The sequence below is a fragment of the Lepidothrix coronata genome, unplaced genomic scaffold (genome assembly GCF_001604755.1).
Source record: "Lepidothrix coronata isolate B3197 unplaced genomic scaffold, Lepidothrix_coronata-1.0 Scaffold275, whole genome shotgun sequence".
Lineage (NCBI taxonomy): Eukaryota > Metazoa > Chordata > Aves > Passeriformes > Pipridae > Lepidothrix > Lepidothrix coronata.
This window is the reverse complement of record NW_016690455.1, coordinates 358,522-380,353: the sequence shown is the minus strand read 5'-3', so window position 1 is coordinate 380,353 and position 21,832 is coordinate 358,522. Positions and strand designations below refer to the sequence as shown.

The 21,832-nt window shown below is 35.2% G+C and overlaps 1 protein-coding gene across 1 annotated transcript in view; it reads right to left on the bottom strand.

Moving 5' to 3' along the window:
* Positions 1-7,672: 7,672 nt before the first annotated feature.
* LOC108507930 (attractin-like protein 1) overlaps positions 7,673-21,832 on the bottom strand; it is a gene marked incomplete at its 5' end in the record, with an annotated part of 367,858 nt that continues 353,698 nt past the window's right edge. The window contains one exon of the mRNA XM_017836299.1: positions 7,673-10,181. Within this exon, the coding sequence (XP_017691788.1) occupies positions 10,057-10,181 (125 nt within the window). The remainder of the gene's footprint in view (positions 10,182-21,832) is intronic.

The following is a 21,832-nucleotide window of genomic DNA, read 5'->3' as shown; positions in this document are numbered from 1 at the left end:
AACATGCAATGCTCCTTAATTACCTTAGAACAGTCAGAGAACAAATAATCTTGGGTTTCAAAGGGGTTTGCACGCACTGTGCACCGTGGGTTTATTCTCTGTGTCTGCTGGAATAAAAGTAGACTTGGCTGTACTGTTGAGGGATATCAGTACAAGCCTCAGTAAACACATTGTAGATTGTTTATCTGAAGTGAAAAAAAAAAGGCAAGGCAATGGCTGACTGGAAGAGATAGATGTTTCAGTTTATTATGTTGACCATAGCTTTCAATTTGCTTTGCATATACCAACACTGACTGAGAAAGAATGAAAGCTGTTCGTTATTGATACAAATTGAAGTAATTTTGGAGCTGGAGTGTTTTACTCAGAAGCACCCAACAAAATGTCAGACATAGGTAGAGAGTGTAACCGTGCACCTTGAAATTGCAGAAGAAAGGCAAAACACATTTCATAAAACCTGGCTCAAAAGGAATCCAAGGATTATTTGCTATTTCTTGGTCGCTTGTTCTTTGGTACACAGTTCTCCTGACTTTTTTTTTTCAAGCTGTGACTCAGATCAGTTAGTGCCAGCCTTCACAGGAGAAGTAACTGACTTTTTTAAGGGCACAATATACTCACTAATATGAATATTTTAACATTTCTTTTGCTTCACCAGCTCATAGAATAAATCCTGCGGGAAAATGTCACTCAATAGTACTGAGTGTATTTCTGGAGTGGGGCTGTTATTTACATTTCTTTGGCATTCAGGCTAATCCAGCAAGTGTTACTAACTGCAAAACTGGACAGCAAAATTAAATGCTGTGCAGAGCTACCTGAGCTCGCTGGGAACAAGCTGGCTTGTCCCAGTGCCAATATCCTGTGGTGTCTCATGGAGTTAATTAGCTCGGCAGAGCAGTAAGCTATTAGCAGGGGTGCAGGACAGTGCTGATGCAGCTGTGCCCTTCTGCTACTCAGACTAACTCACCTAGAATTAGCTGGAGAGTTTTGCACCATACTAGATTACACTGTATAAGTGTGTCCTTACAATCCTTGGGAAACAAAACCCCGATGCAATGTAATACAATGGTTGCGGCTGAAATAACAAGATTATCCCAATAAATATAAACACCACAGTAATAAATTTTAAAAAGAGTCCCTACAGCACAGGAAAGCTTTGGGCTTGCTCCCAGTTCCTATAAACCTGTGCCATTACTCTGTCATTAAGGAATTTTTGCTGACACACCTCAGAATGATGATTCTATGATCTGTTAAAAAACTTGACCTAAATATCACATCCTGGCCTTAGTACTCTTGCACCTGAGCTGCAGGAGCAGCCCATCCAGCCACTTATGTTAAACCACCTTGCTTGATCTCTTTTCAGTCCATAACCATGAATTTCTGTTTAACTGGAATCCTGAAGATTTCAAAGATTTCATTGGGGCTCATTCTTCTCCCTGATTAGTAAGGATGATATCCGTTCATAAAGAAAAACTGCCTTTTATCTAGTATATGTAAAACTAGAAAGTTGGAAAACTCCTGAAGCATCTAGAAGACACTGCACTCTTTATGCAGAAAATTATATATTTGCAAGCAAGATCACTGACCTTGAGCCAAACTAATACTTTTATAGTTGAGATCCATATATATATGTATGTGTGTGTGTGAGCATAGATGTACCATTAGAAGTAAATATGAGTTAGATTAGCACTTTATTTTATCTCTCCTCCTGTGAAACTGAACTCCACTTGTATATCACACTCTTAACAATCAAGCAAGAAATGAGAAGGCTAAATGTTGTTCACTTGTTTAAGTTTTACTTATTTAGAATTTAGTGAACCAGTGTTTCATTGTTGAAATCATAATCTTAATGGGTATAGCTACTGACGTCCTTTCTGTTGGCCTTCATTTTTAGAGCCTATAAATTGAACAAGTTGATATTCCTAGACAGCAAAACTATTGCTTGCACATTGCACTGTCACAGGAACACAAATAAAGAAACCTTTGCAATTCTGTGTTGTTTGCCATCAAAGCAAGGTTTTACAAAGTAGGCAAAAGCCAACCAAGCTTCAAAGCACTCCTTTTGGGTTGGTAATTTCTATAACAAAAGCAGTTTGTTCTAACAGAAGGTTGAACAAAGACGGGGTAAATGGCAAGTTCTGAATGCTTCAGTTTTGACCTACCATTAAGCTGTACAATTTTAAGAGCCCCTTTTGAAAAAAAAGGATTAGTTTACTGAACAAACCAAATGATAACATATTCTACCATTAGCAATATCAGTGGCTCAGTGGTGAATAGAACAGAACTGAATGTTTTCCTTTTGATGGGACCAGAAGAAGCACAGTGGGAGGCAACCCCTATGAAATGGCAATCTGGTTAAGTAAAACAAGAACACCTTTACAGCAATATGATTTATTCAATTAAAATATTTAAATTTCTCAAGCATTTACCGCTTGCCCTCCAAATATTGCACAAAACAACCCACAGATCTACTGCACCACAGAAATTAGGCAATGGTTTGGTACCCCAGCTCTAGCTAGAGTTGCTTGGACCTTGACATAACACAATATCTTGGATACACAACTCTGAAAGCTCTGCTGACTGTAAAAACCTGGGCAGGCTAAAGGAGTTGGGTCATATTGAAGCAATATTACTTGGATTTGAAGGCCTTTTCTTCACAAAGAAGCATACATTCTTAGAAAACACTTTGAATAAATTTTGAGAAAGCAGATAAAACTACGGAGGTCTAAGGAAAGGGTGGACCCTGAGGTCATGGAATGTTTTGAGTGCATATGGTACAAGAGAAGCCAAAATGCTGTGCAGGGGAGTGGGTTGGATGTTAAGACTTTAAAGGTCTGTACAGGAAATAGCCTTGTCCCAGCAGAGACAAATTAAACATATATGCTACAAATAAAACTCACAAATTCCGAGACATAAAGTAACGCTGAGCAACAACTAAGAACAGGTTTGAACCTTGGGAATATTTCTATTTGAAGTGTGCAGATGATGCTGATACTAAGTGTAAGATGATATCGCAGGAGAACTGCTGAAGGAACCAACAGCATAATTCCAAGAGGAAAGATAACAGAATCTGGAAAGGATTCAGGATCAGCATGTGGCAAGGACGCGTGTGCTTTCAGACCCTGGATCGGGATCATGATGAGATTGAACCAAAAGACAATGCCAGGAGAGAAAGCCACTATAAAAGACAATATTTAAAGGGCATGGTGGAGAGGATGGGGCAGAGGCGGAATGTTAATGCCTGAGAAGAAAGCAGAATCTTCACCTGGAGGAAAGAATATAATTCTTTAGTAATCTGCTGAACAATGAAAATACTTTGTTCTTAAAGAAGGAAGTTACAGAGGGATTGATCTGAGTTGTTTGTGGAGCTCAGCTCTGAAGAGATCCAAGAGTCAATTACAACCCTTCGGGAAGAAATTGGCACCATGTGTTGACAGGGTTGCCGTTAAATTATTAAAAGCAGAAAGAGGTAAAGGAAGCCAAAGGCTGTACAGAGTAATTCTGTTGACTTTTGATATAGGAAAAATTTTAAGAGCAAGGGAAGGTGATTTTAAAAAATGCAATGTAAAAGACAGTACAGTGAGTGACTGTCTTTTTTCTGAAAGTCTAGAAAGCTTTCTCAGAAGGCTTTACATTTTTTGGGGGGGGGGTTGTTTATGTTGTTTGTGGTTTTTCTTGGTTTTGTTTGTTTATAGTTTGCTTGTTTTATTTGTTTATTTTTTATAAAGCAGGAACATTTCAATAATGTCAATGGAGATTCTGGAAAAGAGTTCTACCAAATATTAAATATTTTCATGATATATTTAATTAGATATAATACTATAATTAGAATGAATACACACACTTCTAGACTAAGAAATCTTACAATGCTGTATCGTGGCCTTTGAGATACACTGGAGGAACTTATAACTCCATAAAACATTTTTTAACAGGCATAGTCACAATTTGCAATGAAGAAGATAAAGCATGAAGAAGGTGTAAAATCTCTGTCCCATTTAATACAAATGAGGGATTAAGGCATGGAAATGAATCATCCCTGATATTCTTCGACATGGTTAAAATGATGCAATCACTGACATTTTCAGACTACAGTGAACAAAATAGTGGAGCACCTTTGGGATCCTATGGTCTGACCAACTGGGAATGAAGCAGAAGTTATTGTATAGAAATGGGTATTTGAAGAAGAAAAACAAAGAAGAAATAATATAAAATCTGACATCTAAGAAGCCTGATTAATCAAAAATATCAATAAATGGAACAGATTAGTAAAATATTTACCAACAACAGGAAAATTACACTGATAAGAAAAATCAAGAGCAAATTCTGTGACCGCTATTGTGTGAAGAGCCACAGACTATGAATATCTGCCAGAAAATATTTTTTTTTAATTATGTCTCAAGTTGTGGTTTAAAAAACTAACATCTAGCACTATGAAATGAATCTGATACTAAATAACCTGATAACTAAAATATACACTTTTACAGTGACTGTTATTTTTAGATCAGTATAGAGCTCTGAGTACTCTCTAAACATTAATTAATTAGTCTTAAATATTCCCATGTCATTAGTAAGGTTAATTTTATCATTCCTAAGTACTCAGTTAGAAAACTTTTTTGCCATATTCTAACCACCTATTTAGAATCAGAAAAAAAAATCACCTGTATTAATACATTTAAAAGATTTTTATACCTGACCATTTGTGCTTTGGGAAGATGGGGAAGAGGAGACTTGCAGGAGTATTAACAGATTTCATGTCTGAGAGAAAGCATTACAGCACAGACAATTTGTGTACAGTTCTTCCATAAGAACATCCATACTGGTTATCTTAAACATTATGTTCAAATTTGTGTTTCTTTTTTCTAAAGTATATTTTATAACTGAATGTCATAAAATAACTTCAGGACTTTGCATGAAAAAATAAGGTTAAAATTAACTGTGCTTCATGTTAATCCCTAAAATCATATAATAACAATGACTTTTGATAATTACTGATCTGAGAATAAATGCTAAAAAGACTCAGACCTTCAGTAGAATAAGATGTTTGTGATATCTTCTAGGTCTTGAAGAGCTCCATCTTACTTTTTCTTGCTTCTTGTTTAATGAAAGGTCTTTTAGAAAACAGCATTTGGTAAAATTGGAAAATAATATAGACAAGCATTGCTTTGATGATATCACAGAAAGATAAACAGTTATTGTTGAGTAGCAGTTCTGTCAACATTCATATTCTTTCTGTATTATTAACTCTGGCCGTAGCATGTAAAAACTGTTATAGGAAAATATATTAAAAAAGAAAAGATACAAAAGAATGGGAGACACTTGCCTCTCTTCCTACACTCAGTCTTGGACATGCTGAAAATACTGATACCAAATCAATAATAACAATTGATAATAGATAACATTTTCTTTACAGTATTTCAAGCAAAATTCTATATCCTCACTGAGAAGGACAAATACATTTAAGATTTTATTTCTGTTGAAATGGCTGTTATTATAGGCATAAACAGTCACTGATTCAGTTAAAGTCTTCATACTATTCAATATAATATGTGAGAATATGTGAGGAAACTGAGAAAATGTTCTAATTTAGATCAGCTGTGAAACCAATTACATAATCATATATATATATACATTTATATATGCACACATGCACACACACACACACACATAAACACATGTGCCTCCTGTGTGCTTTAAAAATGGTTGTTTGGTTTTTCCATCATTGCTACCCATTAACATATCAAGAGGTGCAAGGTGATGATTTGCACCAAGACATGAACGAGCCCCAACATACATGACCAAGCCTAGGGAAATAATAGACCCCTTTCAGCCTCACAATAAATTTCAGAGAATCACTAGAATTTCAACTATATATAAGAGATTATGATTTTTTACATCAGAAATACCTGTAGCCATAGAAATGGCCACATGTGGCCATATAGGCAGTCAAATAGAAATAAAATCATTCATTCTGAAAGTGAAGTAGCATCAAATTGGAAAAGCCGTGAGTTGTACAAGTCCAGATTCTGTGAGGCCTGTTTGTCCCAGCTTTGTTCTTCTTATTTAGTATTTAATGAGCAAGTACGGCTGAAGACAGCATGAGAAATTCTGGCCACCTGCAGACAAAGTGGGCTTGCTATTATTTGTTATAAGCACCTAAAATAGCCTTAGATATTCCATACTTTATTCTAGAGATAATCTGAAATAAATATCAGCAAACTACAGTTTTTCAAGTAATGCTGCACTTCAGAGACTGAAAAAAATCATTAATTTATTTAATTTTCCCCAATAATGTCGAGCATTCTTAAGAGGAACTCTTTGTTTATAAAAAAGAGGGATTGTTAATTACCTTTAATAGAGAATTTTCCTTTATTGTCAAGAAAATTTCCAGATGCTTTTTAAAAAATTGGTAATGAAATTAGGTACATAATGATTTTATAATTTATGTGAATACTATGAAAGTTATTATGCATAAAGATTGAACATCTGTTAAAGCGATCCCAAACTAAAATTCTTACCATCAGGATTCCAGCCTCTACATTAGATTATTTAGAAAATAATTGTTGCTTCAGATTTTTCACATAACAAATTTGATGTCCCAATATGAACTTGTTGAAATGGTTTTGATTTTAGAAAATAAGAGGAAACTCTATCTATAAAGAGAGCAGTCAGCTATGAAAATTCTCAAATCAGATGAATCTGAATGCTCCCTATTAATGGTATATTCATGCCTTAACATATCTAGAATTTGACATTTTTTTAATAAATCATTTTAAGAGTGGCAATGTACAGATAACCTTTTTTTTAATAGGTGAACAAACATTTCATTACATTTCATAGGAATGCAATGAATGGAAGCAAATATTCCAAAGTGTTATTTATGTGTGCACAAATTTGATTTAAGTAGTTTCAGGATTTTATATAAATATACAAGTAAAGTGAGGAACTGAAGCAGTAAACCTATGCTACCATGGACAGTCTATCTCATATTTGGAATAGTAATTCATAGCTGCTGAACTTCCCTCAGCAGAATCCATGGATTGAGGGGGTGGAGGTTGAATCCTGAGAGTCAGAACTTCACTGGGGCTTACTTACCAGAACAGCACTTATTTATTTTTCATCCAATATAAATCACATTAAAACAGGCCATTCAACATTTTCTAACTCTAGAAAAGGGTTCCAAAGTTAAATCGGAGAAAAGAGTTTTTAAAAAATGGCCTTTTCATGAAGTAATCATAATGTGACAGTTCATAAAACATCTCATCTGATATACAGTGGTCATTACTAAAAAGTTTGCACTTGCCAACAACTAACAAAATGTAGTTATCAGACATTTTAGGCTACTTATACCTTTCAAAAAGAAGGCTGTAAGAGTTATTCTGAAACTTTGGTTTGAGATGTGTTTGCAAACTTCTTGTATTTAAGTGTGGCCATTATGTAAGTATTTTTATTTATTTAATTATTATACGAGTTTACTGATTTGCATGCAATCAGGGATCCTGGGAGAAGAAAGATACTTTAGAAAAAAATTCTCAGAGTGAAGGGAAATGCTGAATGATCCCATGACAAACATGCTTTTCTTGTACAATAAAAAAACATTTTTACCTGAAAACACAGTAAAATGGCTGATCGTTATTCGCTCATCTTCAGTGTTGCAATAAAATATTTTAATCCCTTTAAAACTCACACCTGCATTTCAAGTATATTTTAAACTCTGGTTGAGATACAGAGGAATGTAATCCTTTATGAGTGAGTACAGGCAAAACTGTTCTACAGGACCATATGGTCCTTCTGTGGATGGAGTTTCCAGTATATACACAAAACACACACTGTATATTTCTCATGTGAAATGTTTAGGTTGAGGATAATACAGGGTTAGTAATATATTCCAGACAAGTGGTTCTTTCCTTTTCATAAGTGTATGCATCATATAAACCAGTTCCATCAGTTTATAATCATTTGAACAGATTAACTTTAAAACTGGTAGAAAGTTGTCTTCCAATGATGATTTTTTTTCTATTATAAGTAGCACTTGTTGAAAGTTCCCAATAGAAGTTTTAAAAAGAAATTTTTTAAGTTTTAAGTTATATGAGGTCAGAATAGGCAATAAAACTCACAAGATTGTGATGGCATTCTTTTAAGATAATAATCTTATTTTAAGATATGAAAATACTGAAACAATCATGCCAGTATAAGAATTAATTATACCATAATTCATCAGTGCATAATTTATCAAAACAATAGAGATGGTTAGATGCAACCTAATATTCCTGTATAAGATATAACTACATACTGTACAATAGTTCCTTTTTTATAATTCTTTTTACATTTAGTCCTCATCCAAATTAAGCTGAGTACTTTGATGTATGAATGGCTTTAGGAAATAAACACAACTCACAACAGGGCTTTATTACTGCTACTGCACCACCATGGCATGCAAGTAACTATGTAGTCAACTATAAACAGTAAAATGTCATCATCTTCCTGAAATAAAAAGAACATAAAAAATACAGATATAATAGTAAACATCAATTATCATTTTATATCTTTCATATTTACCAAAAGTCTATCATTACATGAGACATTTATACCTCTGTATCACTCTCCTGTACTAGTATGGTGGCAAATTTGGAGTTGAGAAACTATACTTTCAACAACCTTGTACAAAACTACTAGTTTCATATTATACTGCTGTCAATGTGTAATGTGTAAATGAGAATATGACACATCTGCTACTTACCCCTTAACATTCTCTTGCTCTTTTATATATATTCATGAATTTTGAGTAAATAAAAAGACTGAGGGCCATTAAAGCTGTTCGCTGGGTTATCTGTTGTGGTTACTGAGCCCCCAAAAGACTAATGTCCTTTGGAAAGGAAACTCTTTAATCTGCTTCTTGTTGTTGAGTACTGACTGTGTGAGGTTCCATACTGGATGTTGGATTTGAGAACCACTGTTGGAAGCAACTTGGATTTCTAAGTATTTATTTATTTAATTAATTTATGTAATGGGTATGAAAGTGAGAAGGAGATGAAATTCTGCATCTGGGGGGAAAAAAATCCATACTACATTATAAAAACAAAGGCCAAAGTGCTGACTGGGATTCATTTCTCCTGCTTAGAGGTCAGGACAATATATAGATACCAGCAAATTTCAATATTGAAATGGAAGCAGGTTGAATAACAGCAAGTTCAACTCTCCTTAGATTTGCAATCTTGGAGACTGTCTCAGAAAAAAAAAAAGGAAATTTTACTGCAGAAAAAGCTTTTCCATGCTCAATTAATTTTGCTAATCAGTTAGCTGGCATAAAGGACCCTCTTTGTAAAATATATCATTCTGAATTCAGGACGAACCCTTAGGTACAGAGACATGAAAGCCCCCCATCACTCTGCTGCAGCACAGATTATGTATATGAGGTGTTTTCAGTGTAAAGAAAAACAATCATGAAATGCTCAAATTATTCTATTTTAATGGAATTATCTTTCAAATATTAACATGTGGTGTTCTTGGGTTACACCTATGCTAAGTTCAAAAGCTGCCTATCTATTTCAGGCAATGATGAAAGAACATCTAAATCCAAATGATCCTTTTTAGTTCCTGCTTGCTGGAAAGAAATTTTCATGCTGATTACAAGGAAGGAACTGTACAATTCTCGTTGTTACATCAAGCTATACAAAAATTTCCTTTAGTTTTCTGGAATTTGCTCAGTTTTCAATTATACAATTTGCTTCTACATTACAAAACAATGTAAAGTTTTTCGTAGTTGTGTTCAAGGATTTTCTCTGCTCTGATATGTTCAGGATTAAGAATACTAGGTATTTTATTTAGTATTTTGTTGATACCAGGATCCACTCCTTTTATTAAAGCTCATCAAACATACTCACACCTTCCACAAGTTTGTTCTGCTTTGGGGTATAGCAGGCTGTGTGACTAGAACAGAGCACAGTACCTCATATGTTCATTCATAGATTTGCCTCCATAAAAAACTGAGGCTGTAGTAGAGCTTTCAATGGAAGCCATTTAAAAAGAAAACATTACAGAATATACAATTGTAGTTTTTGAATCTCAGACACAAGTTCCTTGACGTGTTGAAAGGTGGTGTTTTCGATTTCTGACTCCTGAATTCTTATCTTTACAGTCCGCAGGCTTCTGTTGTGAAATGTCTATCAGTGCACTTGCAATTGCAAGACCTGTAAGATAAATAAAGGAAAAACAAAATTTAATGCTCAGCTTTCCTGAGAAGAATTCCAGAGCAGTGTGATGGTTCCTTTCATACCAAGTTTTTGTACTTTCCCAGAAGTGATCAGTTTTATTTCAGAGTTAGATAAGAAGTTCTCACTTTCTGAAAGGCTACCTGGTGAAGAAACAGTGGAAGGAAAAAAGTGCAGTTAAGACACCAGACTGGAAATCAGGAGAACTGACTTCTATTTCAGTCTGTTATTGATTTGCTGTGTGATCTTAGCATGACCTCTCTTTATCACCATTTTCTTGGTTATATGGACCAGTGGCTCTCTGACAAAGATTTTCTCTTACTAAATGTTTGTGCATTGCATTTAGGAACGGATAAAACTATCCAAAAGTAAGAGAGAAATTGAGACTGCAGTTAGAACAAAATTGTATCCTTGAATATTTGCCTGTGCAATATATTTGCCTCCCTAATTGGGGAATATTCAGAGGTTAGTATATACCATGAACAAAAGAAAAAGAATATATCTTTCCAGAAAGCACAGACTACTGAAAAGGCAGTGAAACATGATGATGTTGGCCTGGGTAAATTCTATATGTTTTCAACTCACCAAAACTCTTCTTTTTCAGATTCTGGTTAATTTGTTGATATGTCATGACCTTTTATTATCCTAACAGGGTATTACCAAGGGCATGGACAGGCATGCTTAGGAATCATAGAATATCCTATGTTGAAAGGGACCCACGAGGATCACTAAGTCCAACTCGTGGCCCTGAACAGGACAACCCCAAGAATCACACCATGTGCGTTGTCCAGATGCTTCTTGATCTCTGGCATCCTTGGTGCTGTGACCACTTCCTTGGGGAGCCTGTTTCAGTGCCCAACCACCCTAACCTTTTCCTAATCTCTAACCTAAACCGCCCCTGACACAACTTCAGGCCATTCCCTCAGGTCCTGTAACTGGTCACCAGAGAGAACAGATCAATGTCTGCCCCTCCTGTTCTCCTCACAAGGAAGTAGTAATTGCAATGAGGTTTCCCTTCAGTCTCTTCTCCAGACTGAACAGACCAAGTGACCTCAGCTGCTCCTTGTTTGGCTTCCCCTTTATACCTAAGAAATTAGTAGGTTGAGAATTTATTCTTCCATTTGCTTGTTACTTCAGGCTTTCTAGAAATTACTGACTTCTGCAGATATCCTGTGATTAGAACGTGCTTAATACATGGCAGTTCTGAGTTTTTAAGTTCACGCAGGTGATATTGCAATCAAATGAATTAGGAGTATTCATGTTACTCAAATGTTCTACTGCAACAAAATCATGACATCTACATATACTCATGATGTAGGTAATGCTGCCCAATACATCTCGATTTCCAACTACTCTACAAGGAAATATTTGAAAATATTTTTCACCATGTCTAATAGGCTGTTATTCTCAAGCCAATATCAAACTCAATTTATCTATTACACAGAATCCAATTTTGCAATATTTTTCATGTGGTCTCTTGTCACGGCACTTTTCTACTAAGAAACTGTGCAAAAATTGTTTTTCACTTACAAGTGTTGCTACAGTTTTCTTTCTTAGTATATGCTGTACAGTCAGATTTGGTTCAGGTTTCCAGTATCGTGAAAAAAATCTATGCTATTGCATCTGTAACACTACCTTTCTTAACTCACAAAAAAGTTGCAAGAATTAATTAATGTGCATACAGCTTTTCGAAAATGCATGGCACTGTAAAATGCTAAGTACAATTATCATTGATACTTTTCTAGATACGTAAGAGCCAAGATTAATCAAGTCATTTTTTCTCACATACACAGATATTTCCTGGCATGAGCTAGTGATGCTTTAAATTGGACTTTTGACAAATTAAATTTTTGAAATCATTGAGGCACCTTTAAAGTATTAGCAGTAACTGGTATTATCAAATTCAAGGATAAAACCTTAATAACGTTTTAATGATTGCTTATATGTAAACCCATCTTTAACATCTAGGCTTAGGGAGCATGCTAAACAGAAGGACAATTATTAGTAAAGATTTTCTACCTTTTATAAGATATTTTAGAATATATTTGAAGCTTTTAGACTAACCTCCCTTGACATGACAATTAACAAAATGGAAGAACTATTTCTTTCAAATCTAACAGTACATACTGGGATATACTGGCATGTTTATGGAGTTCCATTAAAATTGAGTCACTCCAGAAGATCATTTTTCAAAACGTCACACAAATCATCTGATGAAATTCATTTATTATGTTCTCTACACCCCAGCATAGTTCCTTGTTATCAAAGCAATACAATTAACTGGGGGAACAATTCATTATTTCAGAGTGGCAGTCTAAAGGAATTTACCAAGTCAAGCGTATGCAAAGACACTTCAAGCAAGCAGAATTTACATCAAAATATAACAGAAAAAAATTGCTGTGACTCAAATATTCAATAAAAGAAAAAAAAAACCCAAAACAAAACATTCCCTTGATTTTACAGGTTTTTTATCTAAATAACAAATGTGAATACATTTATAGTCATTGAAGTTGGAACTGCAAATCGCAAAGTGATTTATATGTGTTACCTCAATTCCAAAGTTATTACATTTACCTGCCTTCTCTGAGGGCTGCTATTTAAATATCTTACCTAATATCCAAACTGGTATTTTCCAAATCAGTACATGATCTCTGGTTGCTTCTGACTCTTGAGTAATGTGGAGGAAAGGAACAATGGAATCAGTATGTATCCTACATGGAGAATCAACAGGTCACCTTCACTAGGCTAATTTCTGGAAATCCAAGCCTAGCTGCAGACCCGGACCTATATTTAAATTTAGTTTGTTTTTCTACTAAATGTTATAGAAATAACCTGACCTAGTTCTATGCAGATAAAACTATCTCTAGCTTGTTTTAAGGATATATATGCATAGATCATTAAGAAGTGAGCCCAGTCAAATACATAAGTGGAAAGTATATTTTTGTAAGAGGTAATTGCATCCACAGTGAGAAAAATACCAGAGAAAGCAATATGAACTTATCTTTAGCAGAACTATTGTCTTTCCTAATGGAAGTTAAATGGTAACAGTTTATTCTCAGGAAGCATCTAATCATAAAATTACTGGTGTGTGAATTGTTTCTCTTTTTTTTTTTTTACAATAATACAGAACCATTAATAAGTAGAGGAATAAAATACAGCATATCAAATGAGATCACCTCGAAAGCGCATTCCCAATTTATATACAAACAGCACTTTAATTCTGCATTTGAACAAAAACATCTGAAAAAGTCATTCATTTTGAGATCCTCTCCTCCTAGTCTCTGTAAAAACAGGCAGCACTATATATTTTAATTTTGCAGCAAAACAGCTTCATTAGGCGTGAAAGGTTAATTGCAGGTTTAAGTGCAGTTCGGGGAGCAGTGCACGGGTCTGTGGTGAATAGCACAGTCTGCTATAGGAAGGCTGAGTGCTATAAACTGTTTGCCCTGCTGAAATGTTTTACTACCTCATTTACTAACTGTCTTCTTTTACTGCTTGTATTTGTAGTTCTTCTAAACCTTTAATAGCTACAGTTTTATTTCACTGTAATCAGATTTAAATGGAAATACCCATGCTGGGATGCTTAAACATTTTTCCTCTGATTGTATACAGCTACAAAAAACCACCCCTTACATTGAAAAAGTTAGTCTTACATGCTGGCGTGCATATTTAAAACCTTTTTTCCTCCTCTATTGTTCATTTTAATGAGAAATGCATTGAGTTCTTACTATCCCCTTTGTTAAAAGTGAGGGAACAAAGAATGACCTCAGATTCATGGTTAGGCAGGTAACTAGAAATGTTTTTCTCAATTGAATATGTATTATTCAGACATAACATTTGGATAGATGTCTTCATTTGATTAAATTTCTACACATGCCATTGTTATGCAGAATCAGAACATTCAGAAACCTGAAGACAATAAAATGAGTCAGGTAGATCAATTAGATTTGTTTGACATTTTAACCAAAATTATAGTCACTGCTTAAGGTGACTTTAAGCAATGAAAATAAAATGCCAGCTGCCATACAGAGACTTAAACAGAAAAGACTGGGTAAATGCTACACTATTAAAGTCATGGCTTCACCCTTCAGTGCCCAGAAGTCTTTGTGTTACTTCCATTTGTTTATTCTTTAAAGACATGTTACTGTACATGTTCACCTCACAGTGGACAGAGTCCTTCTATCATAAAGGATCTATTATTCAAAATCTTTCCATTGTAGAAGATGTAATGCCCATGGATATCTGTAGAAATGAATCTGAGCTGTTTGAAGATATACTAAGTGATAAGAATTACAGTCTGTGATGCCTCATGAAGGTGACCATAGCACACAGTAAAGCCAGTGAAGATAATTTCTTGCTCATCTATAAAACTACCAGTTATTATGTGGGGAATTTTAATGAATTCTATCATTTATCAATATTTCAAGTCTATAAAAATACTGTTTTATAAATACACAATGTATATTATATATGCACAACTGACCTTTGTATACAACCCCCTCAGTTAATAATGAAGTTTTGTATTATCTATTTCTTAATTTGATGAAGTAGATCACATTCACCATAACCTTTATGAATGCATACTAGGACTGCACACATTTATTCTTCATAGAAAATAAATATGTTAATTATGATGTGTATAATAGTGGAGGAACATAAAATTCTAGATGATTGTTACTAGGCAAGTGTTTCTGAATACCCACTGAAAAAATTCTCTTAGTTTCTATAAGACATTGTGCTAGAAATAGTCTTATTCAATTTAGTTTGGTAATATTTTCAAGATTTTCTGGTTCTTCCTGTACTTTTCCTGTGTTCTCAACCAGTCTCCAAGCAGACCAACTTATGCTTAATTTTCATGACTGAAAGGGGCAACATGTCATTTGTGCTACATACTCCTTTGCTATAGTCAAGTCATGTTGGGAGATATCCAAAAGGTACATAAAATGGAACTAGAGTAAAACTTGGTATTCAAAAGCATGATCCACAAAACCTCCTGCTAAGCAAGTACAAACCTGATACTGAAGTGCCTACTTTCCAGGAGACAAATTAAGAGTCATCTGAAGTTCAAGACTGTACATGGCTAGAGGAACACAACAGATCTAAGTTCATTTCAGAGTCAGAAAATAGTAAAATCCGTCATGTGTATCCAAGTTTCCTGATCTGGCAGGTGTGCCTAGACAGTATCCAGAGATCGCAGACTTAGTCACAGAGAAAAATAATCATAAGCAACTGCCAAGAAGAATAAGTATCTTCATAACCTGTCATATTGAATGTTTTTGTATTTGAATTAGATTATTTTTAAAGGACAAGCTGACAGCACCTCAAAATCACAGCCTTTTTATGGGCTTCTCTTCCTGTTTGGTGCATGAATGTGTATTTTAAGTTGACACCACTCTTACTATAAGAAAGATATATTAAACAAACTAAACTAACTAGGAAATTACTTTGGGGAAGTAACCCCATCATTTTTTTTTCAGTGATAATTTTTGCTAGATGGGAAGACAGCCAAGAGGCCAGGAGGTATGTTTTTTCTTTTCTTACGCATATAACTTAATTAAATAAGTAAAATACGAGACAGAGCTTAGACCATAACAATAATAAACTAAATAACAATTGTGTGGAATTAAATAGCCACACACTAGTAGAGGGAAGATGTCATGCTCCCTTTTATTATACCTTTGCTATTTAGTAATAAGAACTATTTATAAGGGACTAAGAAATTCTTATTCCCAGAATAGGCTTATAAATTACTTGCTGCCAGTTTGTGGGAAATACAGACTATACAATAAAGTGCCTTTTAAGAAAGTTCAGCCTTTCCCAAACTTTCTCATTTTGAAAAGGAAATGGCCCTTCACACATATTTGTGTGAAATACTTGTGTTCCAAGGGGCCAGTAGCAAATTTTTTTAGTGTGCATTTAGGTAGTTCTCCTTCCCTTTCAGAGTGAGATATCTGTAGTTTAGTCTGTAATCCAGGTCTGTACAACATCTGGTGCCTTTAAACTATCCAGCCTGCCAGTGGCTAAGAGAGAGCATGAGCTTTTTGGCATGTCTGAATATGGATGTGCATGGTTTGACAATGCACTTTGGGATACCTCAAATAGAGTCCTGATGAATTGGACCTAGGGAGGAGCTGGAGACACTGTGGTAGTGGGATTGGGGCAACATAATATTGATTAACTGAAGATTTTTTTCTCCCACTCTCTTTTCTCATCTCGAGCCCTCCTGAAACACAAAAATCATAGAATAATAAAATTGTTTAGATTGGAAAAGATCCTTAAGATCATCGAGTCCAAGCATTAGCCTAACACTGCCAAGTCGACCATAAACCATGTCCCTAAGTGCTACATATATGAATAAGTATTAAATACCTCCAGGATTGGTTATTTCACCACTTCCCTGTGCAGCCTCTTCCAAATCCTGACAACGCTTTTGGTGAAGAAGTTTTTCCTGATAGTCACTCTAAACCTCCCCTGGTGCAACTCGAGGCCAATTCCTCTTGTCATATTGTTTGCTACTTAGGAGAAGACCCAATCTTGATACACCCTCCTTTCAGTTAGTTGTAGAGCAATAAGGTCCCCCCTGAGCTTCCTTTTGTCCAGACTAAACAACCCCAGTTCCCTCAGCTGCTCCTTCACTGATTAATTTTAAAAGGAGCTAATGTGAGACTGTTGCATTTAGCTGGACTGAATTGTCAGACCTGTACTCCAATCCAACCTGTGCTCCTTGCCCAGGGAAGGCAGCACAGATGGAAGTAGAAATGCACTTACTCTAAGAAGGGGTAGAGGAAGATTGAGATCGTGTGTGACCTGAGCTGGGAGAGGACCTTTCATCTGAAACAGCGTAAGAGATTATAGGCAGGGAACAGCAAGTCATGGTGGGTCTTGATGATGAATGATTATATTTGAGGCAAGGGAAAAAGGGTTTCAATGGACCGACTAGAAATTATTTCTTGATTAAAAAGAAATAAATTAGAGAAAGATATGAAATAAACCTGACTAAAACAGTATTAGTTCAATGTGGCAGTAATGGAAAAGTATGCTGCAGAGAAGCAGGGCAAGGGCTTTTGTTTTGAGAGGCAGAGGGAAGATGGTGTTTTGGAGAAGCTTCAGCAATGGAAATCAGCAAGATGCACTTTGGTGGTGAGGAACACAAGGAATGACAGTCAAAGAATACTTAGGCAAGACTGGAGGAATAGGGAGGGGCAGTAGCGTCATGAATCAAGGAAAAATACTGGAATACAAATTAATAGGAAGAAATGTAAAATACTGTGGGAATGAAAAATGACTACATAACACTGGTCTTTAACCTAACCTGTTGGTGAAGGGTAACCCAAATCCAGGTGTATGGATTCCACTATTAAGACTTCCACTGCAGACAAATGATTTCTACATGAAAAGAAGTCAATGCACTTTCTATAAATAAAGGGAGAAATTGAACTGCAGATACTTTCCCAAGATCTCTGACACCTTACATTGACAAAAAAATCTTTAAATTGGAAGAGTAAAGAATACCTTAATCTATAATGCTTAAACAACATTACTAGGTATATTATCTATTTCTTGGACCCAAATACATTGGGGCTTTCTGGTAAAACTTGTCACAGACTAGTCCAGTGACAATATGACAGACTAAAGACTAAAAAAGGAGAAATAAAGAAAGAGATCTGTAGTTGACTACCAAGTCTGAAGATAAAACTTCTCAAAAGCTCTTATTTGACTCACTTTAGATATTACAATTGTCTTGGAAAATGCTTACAGTTAGACTAGTTCAGTAAGAGTTCCTAAAGCTGCAATACTTGTCAGAACTAAATTTCAATTAATAAAGCAGTCATCACCTTTAGTCAGGAAATAAGCTTTCTCACACAATAGCAGAGCTAAGAGAATTAAAGCATTTCATGTTTTTATCTATGAAGATTTACCTTGTTACAAATGATCTATTGTTAGACTCTTATTTTATTCCATTACTGTAATTTTTGGCCCTTGGACCACATGTGGTCATTACAGAAATCTGAGATTACCCCTAAATATTCCATTATCTTTCTCAACTCATCTAATTCTATACAAAATAATGGCAGATTTTTGTATGAATAATTGCATCCCATGAGACTTTCTCTACTCTGCATTTTTGAATATAAGTTGTGGAGACTCAAACAGGTGTAAAAATGTTTACATTTTTAGGAGGGGGGAAAAGCAAGTTTAGAGGTTATATAATATTTTCAGAAACATCAATCAAGTGCACGAATGGCGAATCAGCTATAGTTCACAAAATATGTTATTAGCAAAATTAGAATTTTGTTTTTAACTGAATGAATGATATTAAAAACACTTAAAAAGGAATATTGTAATTAGAATATGTGCAAACCTTATGCAGATTAATTCCTCGCTGCTCTGCCACTGCAGATTAAACATCATGTGTTAAAATGCAAGTAATTACACATTTTTCTATAATGGACAGTAATATTTGAAACATTTGGATTACATTTTCAGTTTGATTACATCTCCTTTCAATTGAATCATTTATCCATATGTTATGAAGAACATCTCTATTCTTGTGATGTTGTGCAGCCGTTTAATTTGTTTTCAAGAAAATCACTATAAACTAATTTGCTACTCTGCAAGAATTTGGTGAGATGCATTAATCATGCCAGAATCTAATTTGGTCTTCTAAACCTATTTCTTTAGAAAAGAAAAAAAGCCTACTTGGAGTAGTGCAGAAGCTCTATTTTCACTTACTTTCAGCGATACCTGATTTAATACAAGCAAAATTATAATGGGTTTTGTTTAGAAGTCAGTATCAGAGTTGTGACCCATTGGAGGTTAGTTTATGAACCTCTCTGTAGTAATTAGACACATTTGGATTGCGGAAGTCTACTCAGCCTGGCCCACTCGAGGTTACTGGTATAACATTATTTTACTCTGTCTCAATCTCTTTTTATTTGGACTGTGGGTGCAAATCAGAGAAAAAAATGAAGATATGAAAGCTTTAAAACATTTGTGAGCTTGAGTTACAGCATTTTTAAAGCTTTTTATTCAAATCCATTCATGCAATTGGCTGCTTTAGCCACTGCGATGAAAGCTAAAGCCTTACTACACATCATGAGTGGGATGAACACCTGTGGGACAGAGATTTATCGTCTGTATAAACAGAGCGTGATTGACCATTATTGCACTGCTGAACTATATTTTATGTAATTAAGTAATCAGAATATCTGCACATGTGTGTGTGTGTGCAGATCTGTCTATATTTGGGAAACAGAGAAAAGGTTGGAACACAACTGAGCAATCAGGAGAACAGTTAGAAGGAGAAAAGGAAGCAGTTTTCACTGGAGTTTGCTTCCCTCCAGAGGGGCCTTACTTGCAAGGGGTGATTTAAAGCAGATCTCTTTCTGTCTGTAGAGGAAATCTGGGGTGATAAACTCAGCAGGTGAAATTTAGTTTTTATGAACACCTCCCTGATGTTCCATCTCGGTGATAACAGATTTGCAGCTTCACTACTCTCCTCCTCAAGACAAAACACACCACCTTAAAGACAATAGGTTTAAGGGCCTGAAAGGGGCCAATTCTGCCCATGATGGAGATAAAAGAAGAATACTTACATTATCATTTACTTTTAAAGAAGAAGATTAGAACAATAGCCCTCAAAGATCCTTTTTCTCTCTCTTGCACCTTTATTTGCAGGTGCCAGCTTTTTTTTTTTTTCACTGTCAAAAATTCTTCTTAAACCATAAAGTATTGAATATGTTCATATAAAGAAATTATTACAGTTCACCCAGAAATTCAGTAGGGTTTCAGGTTAATCAGTAGTAGGCATGATATTGAATTCTCATTTAAAAGTATTGCTTTTGAAGGTTGATCTGTCCATTTTTACCATACTGGTGCAATATATTGTCACTTTAACCACTGTTTTGCTGCTAATTTGTTTCTTGCCAAATAAAAACGCCAGTTTTCAGTATGCTGCTGATTTCCACAATTAGAGATTCAGAACATCCCCAGCTACATAGCCAGCAGTCACTCTGACAAAACAAACGATCTTGGGAGTGTAACACAGAATTAAGCCAACAGGACAGAAAGCGTGCTAAGAATTTTGAACCATATCACTAAAGTGACAACTTTAGGGTCCTCAGAATCTCTGACATAAGGGTATTTGTAGTATCAGTACAATTAATGTCTGAGAACAATGAAAAAGAAAAGAAAAAGAAAAAAAAAAGAAAAATACACAAATGCCCTGCTGTCAATATTAGGGTGGCTCTGTCAGCAGAGCCAGCATCAGCTTATACAGAACATTGATTTTTATTAATTCCAGCAGAAAATCTTGGAAAATGCTGAAAAGTTGTCACCATAAAAAAACACTTAAAGCCTGAAAGATTTTATACAAATTGCCCTACCAGAATTATGGTCAGCACTGAAGGAGAATAATTTTGAATGGGAATCCAGGTAAACTACCCAGCTACTCATTTATTCTTTACTGAATCTTCTATTTTACACTGAAAACACTATGTTATGACTATAACAGGCACAATGACAGACTTAGACCTGTCAAATTGTATGGAAATAGGATTTCATTTTAAACACTGACTATTCCTAATTGATTACATACACTTACTTGGTCCTGAACAGTCAATATAGATAAATATCAGCAAAATTATAGCAGAAGAGCACCATTTCTGTTTGTGTGACATATGCAGGTAGAGCAAATGCCTGAAACTGTGAGATAGTAATACAATGACTGGTATCACTGTAAATATATTACATGCCCTAGGCATGTGTCCTACTTTGGAGAGGAAGAATTAGAAAACTGACAATACATAGTCACAGCTTGCTAGCTAGCTCTATGTGTACTCAAAATCAACAAGTAGCACTCGCTGTCCCATTCACCCATTAAATAAATTAAAATTTTTGAAAAAAAAACAAAAAACCCAAAAAACCAGAACCAAAACCAATCCAACAAAAAACTCTGTTCTGGTAAAAAGATTACCAAACTATAACTTTTGCCATTTAAAACATTTGTCTAAGTGCCCCTGGAAAAACCTGAGAAAGATTCTCCTGACACACCAAATTCAGGTTCCGTGTTTCTCCTTTTAGAAACAACATTCACCAGGGATACAGGAGCCACGAAATATTCCTCTCTTGAGATCAAACTTGGCATAAATCTCAGCCAGATTTGCACATCTCCTCTTAATACACCAAAATAAGATCTCTAACTCATAGCCTGTCGAACAGGACTCACGCTACTAAATGGATGTGAAAAATAAAGGTAGAAATCAAGTGAAAGATACAGTCCAGAAAATCTCACAAAGTCCATTTCTCAACAATGTGAGCTCCCTGAAGAGGCACTCAATGAAAATACATTGTCAGGTACTGAATAGTTACTGCAGCAGCGCATCCTCAGCACCAGTTATGCAAGTAAGAAATGGCAGAAATGAAACCAGGGAGAAGATGTGTTAAGAGATACATATTGCTTGGAGTTTTCCAGTGTCAGGATGGTTCTTTGAGACAACGGACAAAATTCAGAGCAATTCTGTGCATTGCTCTTACCGAAATTTTCATTAAAACCTGATGTGCCATATAAAGCATCTCAGTGTCTTTGTATTCCAGGATGTGATTAGGAGCTAGTTTTCATTTATGCAGTT